This window comes from Caloenas nicobarica, chromosome 4 (genome assembly GCF_036013445.1).
Source record: "Caloenas nicobarica isolate bCalNic1 chromosome 4, bCalNic1.hap1, whole genome shotgun sequence".
In the NCBI taxonomy this organism is placed as follows: domain Eukaryota; kingdom Metazoa; phylum Chordata; class Aves; order Columbiformes; family Columbidae; genus Caloenas; species Caloenas nicobarica.
The window spans coordinates 54,040,917-54,053,894 of record NC_088248.1 but is presented as its reverse complement, the minus strand read 5'-3'; the positions used below and the strand labels follow the sequence as shown (position 1 = coordinate 54,053,894).

The following is a 12,978-nucleotide window of genomic DNA, read 5'->3' as shown; positions in this document are numbered from 1 at the left end:
TTCTCCCACCATCCATCCTAGGAATGCAGCAAAACAAACAGGAGAATGTTCACTCTCTGATAATTTTTTAAAATTTTTTGTTATACGGTACAAAATGTTTAACTCAATGCATCTAGTATCTAATTAAATGTGTTCACCAGAGATCAGAGAATGACACCCCAGGTGAGATCAGCAGAATAAACGTGGCATTCCCAGACATAATTTTCTCCCGCCTAAGGCACCCACACCCAAGAAGTCATCTGCCTTTTTCCATTCACCTCCAGGATTAGGAGTGCTGTATGATCTAGTTCTCCTCTCACCCTTCCTGCCCTCTCTTATCACTCATCCCTGGTCAGGGGCATCAGCCGTGGCCCATTTTCCACATGATTGTGTAGCAATAACTTCCTGGGTGGAGTTGCTTATGCCACATTCGGGGCAGTGCCTGCACCCAAAAGTGAAGGATCTCATGCCATGACTTACTCAGCCTCCACCAGTCAGGTGTGAACCACTCCAGCACCATTTTGGTAGCACTGCTGTTGCCATTTGAGAATGCCTGGAGGACGTGAGTAATGCTCTCCTCCTAGGCAAAGGCCACAAGGTGAAGTCCCTCCCGAAGTCCTAGACTCTCAAAGTCATTCAAGGATTTCTGCCAAAAACATGTAGTGGAAAGTTTTATTTTGTCATCCTGAACACCATCTCTTAATTGGTCAGTCCTGCACTTTTTTGTTTCACGCTCAATTTAATACAGTTAGTTCATTGTTTTAGCTGAAGTCTTCGTTAAATCCAAAGTTAGCCTTACCAAGGTCGAATGATTCCGCTCTATAACGTGAAATATTCTTTATGATAATAAGGTGTGTCAACATGATACGTCTGGGGGCAGCCTGTGCTTTTCTCATGCATGTGCTGACGCTAGATTCAAGAGAAGACCCTTGTTCCCTCCCCTGCTCTCTTCTAGAACACAACTGATTCAAACAGCTCTCCAGAGGAAGGCAAACGAAAAGAAGTTACAAGGCAGAAAAAGCTGCTCTGGGAGCAGGACACTATGCCACCTCTGAAAAGCAAGGAAAATGAACTCTGGCAGGAAAAGAGGAGGTATGGATCAAGCCTAAGTATTTCTTGGCCCTGTGGAGCTTTGTTTTCTGTAGACTTCTGGAATGTCACATCTGCCTGGGATTGATGCTGGAGCATCAGCATCTGCTGGCCTGGTGATAGGTGTAATATATCCTGATCAATATTCACTTGCTGCAGGCTTACACATTGGCAATGTGCAGTGCTAGTTTTGCACATCAGAAGGCTTGCCTTTTCACCACATGGCTGTGCTGAAACTCTGTCACATCAACCGGAGCAGAGCTTAGATAGTTCAGACACCTCTGTATGTCGCTGCACTGTGTTGTGTGTGCAAGTTTCACAGGCCATTTGGAGGAGCAAAAGAGCAGTAGCTGTTTTCCCTCAGAATCTGTATGAGATTGTTTGGCTGTCATCTTGGAATTGCCATACCCAAACTTGCCAGGTGGCGTTCAAAGTCCTGGTCCTGGCCCAACTGCTAATAACAACTTTCACAAAGACAAGAAGCATCTGATGATGTTGAACACTGAGAAAAGGTGTTTCTCTGGCAAAGAAGCCATTTTCTGCAAATCCGGAACAATCTTTCGTGAGTGTGAGTGGCACTGTGTGAGGGAAGCAGGAAGACTGGGCATGTTTGGAGACCTGTTAATTCATGACTGTATATTGCTTTGTCATTTCTGACACAATAACAAAAAACCTGTTGCAAAAAACAGACTGATATTCAAAATTCTGATTTTTGCCATTAGATTCTAGGTGGAATTTTTCCTGACTTTATTTATACAATGTGATTTATTTTTATTGGCAGTGGAAATAAAGTGCTCTCAGGACACCCAGAGACAGATATCTTGAAGGGAGGTGAACAGGAGCAGCAGGTGACGGCGACGGAACGTAGCTCGCCTGCCAGGCTGAATCTGCCATTGACTCAGGGTGAGAGTCAAGACTCTTCATACATGTGTATTCTTTTCCAGATAGAAAACTCACAGGTATTTACAGTGGCTTGAAATGTAACTCAAAGAATTTTGGAAATTAGCAGCACATGTATATCTTCAAAATTTGAATGTCTCAGATGCAAAAGTTGTTTTCTTTTAGTAAAGATAAATATGTTAAGATGAAATTTAAAATTTCATCAGAAATGAGTGTTTCAGCTGCAGATAAGAATCTCATTTATAAGCCCACGTGTTCACAGTAGTAGTTAAACACAGTTATCTTCCACCTTTTACATAATCTTACATACATATAGGATTTATCTTGATACAGAGAGCATATTTCCAACATTTATTTTCTGTTTTGATAGCTAATTAGATCCTTTATGTCCATCTCAGTCCAGCAGAAATCACTTAGAAATCACCACCTGTGATGTGTAAACTTTTCAAGCCAAGTCTAAAATGACAGTTATCTCAATTTTGTCATTAGAAATGTCTGATAACACTTAAAATGAATAGATTTTGTCTAGGTTCTCTTCGTCAGCTTGGTGCCCTACATAGATTCTGACAGCTTCTTTCTCGCCCCTTAAGAGCATTACATCCTTGCTCTCTCCTTAAGCCCTTAAACTAGTCAGAACTAGGTGGCATTGGTTGGTTGGTTTGGGGTTCTTTTATTCTCTTGATACTGAAAATAGGGAATGGGCCTTTCATAGGCCCCAGTACAGTTTTTCCTTTTCCTCTAAACCAGATGGTTGGTGCATGACAAGGTAAGGCTCTCCCCACCCTGTGAGCCACAAAATTTGTCTGCAAGGATCCAGGCAGTGCACTCTGTCTCAAAGGTGGGATGGTCGACTGCTTGGGCATCACACAGATCATTGCTTATGGCTTGGAGGCTGTTATTGTTACTGAGCCTTGTGCGACCATCTGAAACACAGAAGCAAATTACAAGAGAAGAAATCTGTTTGTAGGCTCACAGCAGTAACTGCACCACCTTCCTCTTAACTTTTGCTATTGAAAGGTTTGGATCCCCAGGCAACATGAGAAGTTTCTGTCTCTCTGGTTCTTCCTTCCTTAGGACAGAAATACTTTATTTTCCCAAGCACTACTTATGGACAGCTGTTTGACCTTTCCTTTTCCCCCTTCAGAAACTGAGATGCAGCAGCAGGGCAGGTCATGTGTATGTGAAGGTAATGCAGGGGAACATTGTCACATAGAGCTCTTCTGGTGTAGCAGAGCCTGTCTCTGACTTTGTTTGGGGTTTCCAAGAACTTATTTTTAAGTTACAGTACATCTTGTGTCTCCTTTATTGTGTGCCCACAAGCTATGCTGGTCTGTAAGTATTGACAAAAGCATTTTATCACAAGTATTGAGATTTTCCCACCTCCCATTGTAGACGTCTCCTGGAATCAGCAATTCCTGACAAAGCAGTCCCCACATCGCACAGAGGACATTCAGCAAAGACCATTCCTGGGCCAGAGCACGGGACAACAGCTGAGCTCTGCAGGAGAAACAAGGAGGTGAGAACATAAAATAAAGGTGATCGCAGAGGTTGAGAAGTCCTGCTCGCTCTGTCCTCCCTTATATTCCTATTCAGCGTTCTTTATTGGTTAAGTTTCATGGGTAGCCCTGCACTGTGCGGACGCCTTTGATTCCTGGCTTTCCCACCAAGACTGCTAACATTTATCTACTTTGTTTCTCATTATGGGTACCTCAGTAATTAGTTTCATGAGGGAGGACACCTCCTGCTTGCCATTCTCTGTCCTCTTCCGCCATAGGTCTTTAAACGTTCATCTGCATAACTGTTCATGTTCTTCATGTGTTTTAAGTCCCTAAGACAAACATTTATAGCTAGTATGTGGTTAAATATCGGGGTGGGGATGTCAGGTGAAGTCTGTCTCTTGGTATTGAAGAGAGTCTCTTGAAGTTGGTATCCAAGAGCTTCATTCCCCAGCTTCTAAACACACATTGATTCCTGCTTTCTAGTTCTTTAAGGATTATAGCTTTTACAAGACTGATCTCTATGTATCTTATTTTCTTTCTGCTATAAATTTAGTGAGGTGTTTTTTTTCTTCTCTGATGCTTTTGCCATGTGTTTTTGAGTGAGCATTACTAAAAAGTAACACCAGTTCTTTCAGTAAACAAGCAATATGTTTACCTAATGTTTGCAAGAAGTGTACTTATGAGAAAGGAACATGTGTTTCATTAGCATATATATGAACACAGTCTCCTACAAAGTGTTACCTCTATGAAGCTTGTATCCAGTCAAAACTAACGTGGTAGGTTTAATTACCTAATCTTTGTAAAATATTGCTTATGTGTGTTTGAGAAAAATGTTGTTTAATCTGTAAACAGCTTTAAGCAGTGAGAGATTGAATCGATCCTATGATTCCTGATAACAAAAAACATGCATGTTTTTCCTCACCAAATTCTTGCAGGGTAGAATGGATACAAATAGTAACAAACCACTTTTCAGTGTTGGTATCTTCCCTTTTATTCAATAAAGGGCACAGACCCTCCAACAACAACCCCGCATTTGCTCTGCCAGTGTGCCTCTGAGCACATCTCCTGGGCAGCAGAGAACGCACGTCGTGCCTTGGCTTCATCGTGGTGTGAGCCACATTGGGTTGATGGGTGGGTAGAAGTCTCCACATGGCTGATTACCGTGTGAATTATCTCCTTGAGCAATAGCAAGCAGATCAAGACTCTGAACCAAAAACACGTGCTATTTTTCATTGTGTCAAAATGGCAGTGGACAGCAAATTTATACTTTGTTTTCCTTAAGTAAAATCTTTAGAGCTTGGAATCCTGAAATCCATCAGCTGGAATTTCTCCGTACAAACCCTCTGTTCTTTAGCTGTATTAATGGAGGTTCTCTCCTGTATTTTAGGGCAGGCTATTACGAGAACTTCCGATCCGGGCCATCATCTCCCTGCTCTCCTGCTGCTCCGAGTCAGTCACCCAACAGGTACAAAAGGTCAATAGGAATTTGCAGACCAAATACACCTTGCAGTTGCTGGTGAACCGCCGCAGTGTAAATCACACTAGTATCATGTGGATGCACTATTAATTCTTCTGAATGTTGCAATTCATAACCATCCACGTAACAAACATGTAGCTTCACTCTCCTATATTTCTAGCCTACTTCAGCAGTATTGTTGTGTTTTAAAATAACACAGTTCAGAAAGCAGCTGTAGGACTCTGATTGATCATTGAAATTTTAATGAAATCAAAATGGGATAATATAAGCCCCGGTCAAAGTAAGCAGTTAAGCATGAGTTGAGAGCACTTAAGTCAAAGGATGTTGTCTTCATCGTGAATAGTTGCACACTCAAGAGTAAGGTATGTTCTAGATGTTGTCACTGACTGACATTTCAACACTTACTGGTTTAAAACAGTCCTTCCCTTAATTCCCAAACTCAAAATGCGTTTTGCGTTTTTGCTGGGTTTGTTCGTTTGTTTGTTTTAATTTGCCTACATTCATGCTAATCTCCTGGATATTTGATTCTCTCAGGCAATGAGCTGTGCAGCTTTCAATGAGATATGTGTGCCAACTCAAAATAAATGTTAACTGTAGCCTGATAGAGTCACTGATAATTCGCAGTGTATTAAAACCGGTTGGCTTATTTAATAAAGTGAAGTCATACAACACAGAAGCCATAGCATTCTTCTTCATGCTTGATAGCAAAGCTCTCTTTCTGATGCCATTTTCATTGATATGAAACTATTGGGACTTTTTTATGTGAACAATTTCTTGGTTTTGCTAAATGTAGCTGCAGTTTTAGTGGGATTGCAGATAATTTATGGCTACGTGTAGATAGTCTTGATAACTCCTTCACATTATTTAGTAGCTGTATCCTGATCTCCTGATCCTGATTTCCAAGATCCTTTCCTGAACTAAATCTTAGTTTTGGAAATAATGGGTGAGACGTAATTCATTGTTCCACTAAAACATTAGAAAACTTCTCTTAAAAAATTCCCAAAGCTTTTATTTTTTGATTCAACACTTTAACTTCTCTTTATCATAACTCTGATACTGGAGAAACAAAGATGAACTCAAGAATAATGAAGAGGCATGTGAACGGAAGGCTTAAGATTGTAGGGGAGGAAAAGAAAACAGGAAAGTTATACTGAAAAGAATCATGAGAATGAAACCATATGAAAAGACAGTGACGTGCCTGGGCTGTCACTGTACATGATGAGATGAAGAATGACGGGCTCAGGAGTGACAGACTAGATGGAAGCAAGGGCAGTTTTCTGGTCATGATGACTGTTTCTGCTGCTTCTGTTTCTTTTTTCTTTTTTTTTTTTTAAATGGTTTCTGTATTGTGATGTAGTCCACATCAATCACCGTTGGTGGCTTATTGTGTTACTGCACCAAAAACATGAAGCAAGATATTGTAAACTTGCTTATCTGTGCACGATTTCATCAAACCATCTTTTTGAAACTTCTGAAGTATCCTGAAATTCCTTTTGCAGTTTCAGCCCTTTCTGAAAAAAGCATGGCTGACACATGACAAGGGATCTCTTTCGGTCTCAGGTTCTCTCTCACTGGACAAACATCAGTTCTGGCAGACTGGTGAGAAGGGAAAAGCATGAAACACATAAAAGTGTACACCTGCACTGCCATTAAAAACATTGTGAAAAAGGGTATGAGTTATTCCTGGGGCCCTCATCCCTCACCCAGCTGTCACCAAACAGATGATTTACTAGAAAGGTCTAGACAGAACTGAAGCTTAAGGAGAGAGTTGAAGTATTTTTGTATTGCAGATAGAGATCCGATTTCAGCTTTCATCTAACCAGTTGGAGTACTAACAGGCATGTGTTAATAGCTGCAGCATCATGGACTAAAATGAGTTAGCAAGTGTCTGGTGCCTGGTCTGTGCTATGGCAGTTGCACTGCCACTGTTGACTTCACTGGCTTGTTTGGGTGTAGCAGCATCACTGCCTCCTGACATGCAGTAAACAAACCCATTTGCAAACAAATTGAAAAAATTTCAGGCTGAGAATCTGACTTAGGTAATTAGTGTGAATATCTGTTTTGATTGCTGTGGCATTGACTGGGTCTGGATAATCCACCGGCATGGTTCTCTGCCATCTGAGTCCCTGTTAGGAGGCTTGCATCTCCCTTGATCTAGCACAGCAGACTTGGAAGGCAAGTGGGCCTGAGCTGCTGTACATTGAGGTATTTTAAGTCATAGAATCATTTAGGTTGGAAAAGGTTTTTAAGGTCATTGAGTCCAGTCATCAACCTAGCACTGCAAATTCAACCACTAAACCTTGTACCTGGTGGCTCAACTACTTCCCTGGGCAGCCTCTTCCAGTGCTTGACAGCCCTTTCAGCAAAGAATTTTTTCCTAATATCCAATCTAAACCTCCCCTGGTGCAACTTGAGGCCATTTTCTCTTGTCCTATCACTTGCTACTTGGGAGAAGAGACCAACACCCTCTATCCTACAACCTCCTTTGAGGTAGTTGTAGACAATGATAATGTCTCCCCTCAGCCTCCTTTTCCCAAGGCTAAACAGCCCCAGTTCCCTCAGCTGCTCCTCACAGGACTTGTGCTCCAGGCCCCTCACCAGCTTCATTGCCCTTCTCTGAACTCTCTCCAGCACCTCAATGTCTTTGCTATAGTGAGGGGCCCAAAACTGAACACAGGATTCAAGGTGGGGCCTCACCAGTGCCGAGTACAGGGGCACAATCACTTCTTTAGTCCTGCTGGCCACACTATTCCTGATACAAGCCAGGATGCTGTTGGCCTTTCGGGCCACCTGGGCACACTGCTGGCTCATATTCACCTGGCTGTCAATCAACACCCCCAGATCCCTCTCTGCCAGGCAGCTTTCCAGCCACTCTTCCGCAAGCATGTAGCGCTGCCTGGGGTTGTTGTGACCCAAGTGCAGGACCTGGCACTTGGCCTTGTTAAACCTCATACAATTGGCCTCAGCCCATTGATAAAGATATTAAAGAGACTTGGCCCCAATACTGAGCCCAGGGGAATACCACTCATGACTGGCCACCAACTGGATTTGACTCCATCCACAACTCTTTGGGCCCAGCCGTCCAGACAGTTTTTTTACCCAGCGAAGAGTACACCTGTCCAAGCCATGAACCGCCAGTTTCTCCAGGAGAATGCTGTGGGAAGAAGTGTCAAAGGCTTTACTAAAGTCTCCGTAGACAACATCACAGCCTTTCCCTCATCCACTAAATGGGTCAAAGTCCTCTACGTGCTTGTCTGCAAGGCAGCAATGCAGGTTGATTCAGCAACATGGTTGAAGGGTTAATGTGTATTTATGTGAAACCCCACAATGCTCCTTCCTCCCATCCTGTCCCTCTCCGTAAACCTGTGTAAACATTTGGCTGCATTTTAGCATCAGTTGCTGCTCTGTTTTCTTGAAGTCATGTTTGTCTCCTAGGTCTGTCAGCGGAAAGAAGCTTTGTTCCACCTGTGGGCTTCCTCTTGGAAAAGGAGCTGCCATGATTATTGAAACACTTGGTCTTTATTTCCATATTCAGTGCTTCAGGGTATGTCTCTTGTTTTATTAAGAAAAATCTCAAGTCATACACAGTGTGAGAAGAGAATATATTGAGGCCTGTAGATGTGAAACTGAAAATGAGAAGACCAAGGGATTCACATGTTTGTTATGTATGTTTGTTTGTAGAAAAGTGGAAGTAACGCAGCTAATGTATTATTTTGTCAGACATACTAATTAGACCAAATCCTGTGATTTAGCAAGCAAACTTAGCTTACTCACTTACAAAAGGCAGCATCGTGTAATTTCCAAGTTGTACTCATTGTTTTTTAAACATAACAGTAGTTACCTTGTGATTTCTTTTTATTTATTTTTTTTTTTTACCAAAAGCTGGTCAGTCCCGAAGCTGTCTTTGATCTGACCCATGGTTGGAAAGCTTTGACTATGAAATGAATGAGGTATTCTGGCTTTCACCATACTTCTCAGCAGAAATACTCCTTGACTGTTCTTGAGTGTTTCAGTCTGGAAATGACTCAAGATAGTGTTTTCTAGATAACTCAAAAAGTGTACTTTTCCATTATTTCTGTCCCAAGTGGTATTAGACATTTGTGAAGCCTTTTTTTATTTTAGACATTTACCCAAACTAAACCTCTGGCCTCTCTAAGCTTTGTCCCTCATAAATGGGCTGGCTCCAGAATGCAACGTTAAAATCAGATGTAACTTAAAATCACTAGAGTTCATGTCTGTGTGAGTAGAGACTGCTGAAATCCAATCCTAAATACTGTTGGTTCTAAAAAATCCCTTTCACTGATTTGCAGTGCTCCTCAGGAGTATGGGCTGGGTTCTGGGGAGTTAGTTTTTCTCACTATTCCAAGAGCTATTGAAACAAAAGTCAAAATTTAGGAAGAGTTGTGACAGGACATGGTCTCCCTTACTTTCTCTATTCTTCGATTTACAGTGTGGCATTTGCAAGGGACAGCTGGGAGACGCTGCAAGTGGGACAGATGTCAGGATTAGAAATGGTCTTCTTAACTGCAACGATTGTTATATCCGATCCAGAAGTAAGTACCAAATCCTGTCTGAATGACTATGAACTCTAACAGTACTTTTGCCGTGATTTTCACTGATGGATTTGTCTCCTCCTGGCCTTGCCACTCAGGCATAGCTTTGCCATGGGAAGGGGAACCTTCCCATGCCATTTTAATCATCCTCTTGAATCAAAACAGATTTCCAAGCCCATTAAATCTTGCCCAGGGGATCTCTGCTCAGCAGTATTAGACGTAAAGGCTGTTTCTGTGCATAAATATAAACTCCTACACTGTGCACACATATTGCATGTCTTGGAGGCTTGGATATCTCACATCACGTGAGACAATGTAGATACTTCTACTAGTTCTAGAACCCTGGGCCTTGTTTGGAGAAATTCCTGTTTGTTATGTCTCCAGGCCTCACTTTGCAGACAAAATGGTCATGTAAAATATCAGGAACATTCTGTAACTCATAATTAATCCTTGTGGTGGTATCCCCAGACCTGCGCTAAAGTGTTGCTTGCTGCAAGTTTTGAAGAATGAGACAGACAACTGCATGTCAGAAAAAAGCTTGATACATTTTTCTGCCTTAGAGCAGGTCACTTGAATGTCCTTCCTAGTCCTGGATTTCTGTGACCAAATTGCTGAAGTGTTTCAGCTTCACCCCCACATCACCAGTGATATGAGAGGGACAGTGCTCATGCTGGCTTCTACTTTGTGGAAAACCATAAGATGCAGAAAAAAAAACCCACAGGAGTAATCATTTCCTTCCTGTTTAGTGTATTTACTGCCTACAGTCCTAACTGCTAAGCGGAGATACAGAGCTCTCTTCACTTACTATTTCCCTTCTCCTTTCTCAAAAGCAGTGGCTGTAGAAATCCAGGAGTAGGAAAGGTACTTACCTACTTTTGCCAGCAGAAGAATAGATTTTTTTTTTTCTTCAATGTTTCAGGAAAGAAATACTTCTCTATCAGCAGAGCTAGAGGGTGCTATTGTATAACCATTTGTTTGGTGATTTATTTATTTATTTTTTAATTCTGCTAAGAAACCTTGGCAACTTTTTATTATTATTTATTTAACCTGACACATTTAGAAATAGTTTTTCCCCTTCAGGCTTGATACTATAAACCTTCCTCATGTGAATGAGGTCCTGACCCTTAAAATGCACATTTGCACATCCATCTTTACACAAAAAAAGAGAGGAAGGTGACTGAAGTAATATTTTCCTTTTCTTCTTTATCCTTTTTGCTTAAATAAAAATTGAGGTCCCTTAAGGATAGGTGAAGGCTCAAATAAATTATTTATCATCTTATATGCTGTAGAAATCACCGCCTCCATCATAATTTCTACAGCAGTGGTGCTAGAAAACGCAGTAAAGAGCTGCATACAGTGTTTTGTGCAGTAAGGGATTGCATTGGTACATACCTAGCACAACAGTAACCAGGTCCATGACAGAGGGAATAGGTTTTGAGGAAATGTGTGGTTCCTGAAGAAGATTAATGGCAAAAGTTTGTCTTTTTTCCTACAAATCGCCCTTTCCGGCTGTATTCATTCTGCTTGCAAAATCTCAAAATATGAGTTAGTTGCATTTAAGTTACACTGGCTCTTGTTGACAGTTTCAATGGGACTGATTTTGATAAAACTGCAAATATGGTTAGTTTCTCATTTTTAACTAGAATTTGATGAACTCCACATCTGAAATGAAGAGCAAACTGGTGCAGTGTTGGTTTTTTGCCTTCCAGTTCTGGGAAGTCTGATGCTAAATATAGAATGAGTTGCTTCCTTGCAAAGCTCGTGCCTTCCTGCCCCTGCAGCTACATCTGAAAACCTGTGCAGCAGTGCACACAACTGACAGCCTCTGACCAACCCAGAATTAATCAGTATTGTTTTGAGATGCTTATGGACATCTTGATTAAATATTTCAGCTGCCAGAAGCTTATTTGAAACTGTGGTTGATTCTGTTTCAAAACAAATTATCAAAAACCTGAAGAGTGAAAAGCATTAAAAATATGAGTGGTCCAGAGTCCAAAATATTTATATTTTTCAAATTTATTGGTAGCTTATTTCTCTACAACAAAATCTCACAAAGAAGGGAACTTCAATGTTAAACACAAGGAAAATTTACAGGTTTGTGAGTGTTGAAGTCAAAGGCAGGAAGTAAATTTATGAGATTCTCTGCATGGCAAAATAACACAAGGGCTCTGTATTACCACGTAACACAAACCAGGCACAGCTAAGGATGACTCATCAGCCCTTTGCTTTAATATTTTGCCACTGCACAGCCTTAAAATAAATATACCCACAAGTACTTTGGGAGTAAAATGAAATAAAAGTGCATGCAGAATGCATGTGTCCATATGGCATGGAAAATATATTTCCACTGAAGTTACACTGAATCCTTCTTTGCAGTTGGTGCCCCAGCTTTGCAGGAAGAAAGAGAAGCAGGGCACAGATTATATGTATTTCCAGATGCAGTTTTTTGAATGGTAGAGATTGCAATAGGAGAAGCCTGTGTGTGTTTGTTAAAATTTGTCAACTGATGACTTGTTTCGGTTCTCTTTCACCCAGCTGCTGGACAGCCAACTACATTGTGACATGATTTTCAGTCCTAAGAACTGTCAAGAAGGAACTCTCTTCTCATACTATCGGCTGCCCCCAGACAATCACTTGTAAGATCTTGAATCCATGGACATCATGGCTGTCATCTCATTTTGAAAAACTCATAAAATGCTGCAGCTTCTCCTTTAAAATGCAATATGTTGTTTTTTCCCTTTCTTAAGAAATTTGCAAGATATGTATGACCATGTTTGGGAAGGCAAAGCCTAAGTACTATTAAAAAAAGTCCCACCTTTCGGGTATGCTTATGATTTCCAGTCTGTTACCTTGTTCTTTTGAAAGTAATAAGAAAATAAACATGCAATAAAGCTGTTTTGTTTTAATATTTCTAGGAATTAAAAATTTTAAGTTTACAGAACCTTTATAGAATATGCCAACTTGAGCTGAGAAGTAATTTTAAGATAGTATCAATCAGTGCATTTGAAAAACTAAACATCACAGCACGACTTCTCTGTTATGAATGAAGCTATAACTTTTTTTATACAGAGACTAGTTTGATAATAGATCCTGTAATTCTGAAGCAGTTTGTGTTTATATTACCTTCAGTGGAGGGTAGGAGTTATACAAATAAATTATTGCACCTTTAGTGATAGGATTTTTTTGTTTGTGTACCTCAAGTAATGTTCATGACTATAGCTTAATATTCTCTCAAATAAAGATTACTTCATTAAACCTAAAGACTGTATACCGTTAACGATGGCAAGACTCCCATTAGGAGCAATCCCTCTTACTAAGTTCAGCAGCCCATGTAGTTAGTGAACTCAATGGAAAGTGAGGAGGGGGAGAGGCAGCCGAGTGGGCAGACACAGCTGACGTGTGAGTCTCGGAGCTGCAGTTCGACACTGCGGTGAAGCTTTTCTCTTTGGTAACTTTCCCATTGATGGTCTGAGTCGGTCTG

The 12,978-nt window shown here is 41.0% G+C and overlaps 1 protein-coding gene across 8 annotated transcripts in view; it reads left to right on the top strand.

Moving 5' to 3' along the window:
- LIMCH1 (LIM and calponin homology domains 1) overlaps positions 1-12,758 on the top strand; it is a 179,849-nt gene extending 167,091 nt beyond the window's left edge. For 7 of the 8 annotated variants that reach the window (XM_065634935.1, XM_065634933.1, XM_065634938.1 and 4 more), the window contains 7 exons: positions 935-1,071; positions 1,850-1,971; positions 3,361-3,484; positions 4,855-4,941; positions 8,380-8,488; positions 9,395-9,497; positions 12,033-12,758. In XM_065634935.1, coding sequence (XP_065491007.1) covers positions 935-1,071; positions 1,850-1,971; positions 3,361-3,484; positions 4,855-4,941; positions 8,380-8,488; positions 9,395-9,497; positions 12,033-12,058 — 708 coding nt within the window. In that variant the 3' untranslated portion in view covers positions 12,059-12,758. The remainder of the gene's footprint in view (positions 1-934; positions 1,072-1,849; positions 1,972-3,360; positions 3,485-4,854; positions 4,942-8,379; positions 8,489-9,394; positions 9,498-12,032) is intronic. The other variant, XM_065634934.1, reaches the window with a different exon arrangement.
- The last annotated feature ends 220 nt before the right edge of the window (positions 12,759-12,978 follow it).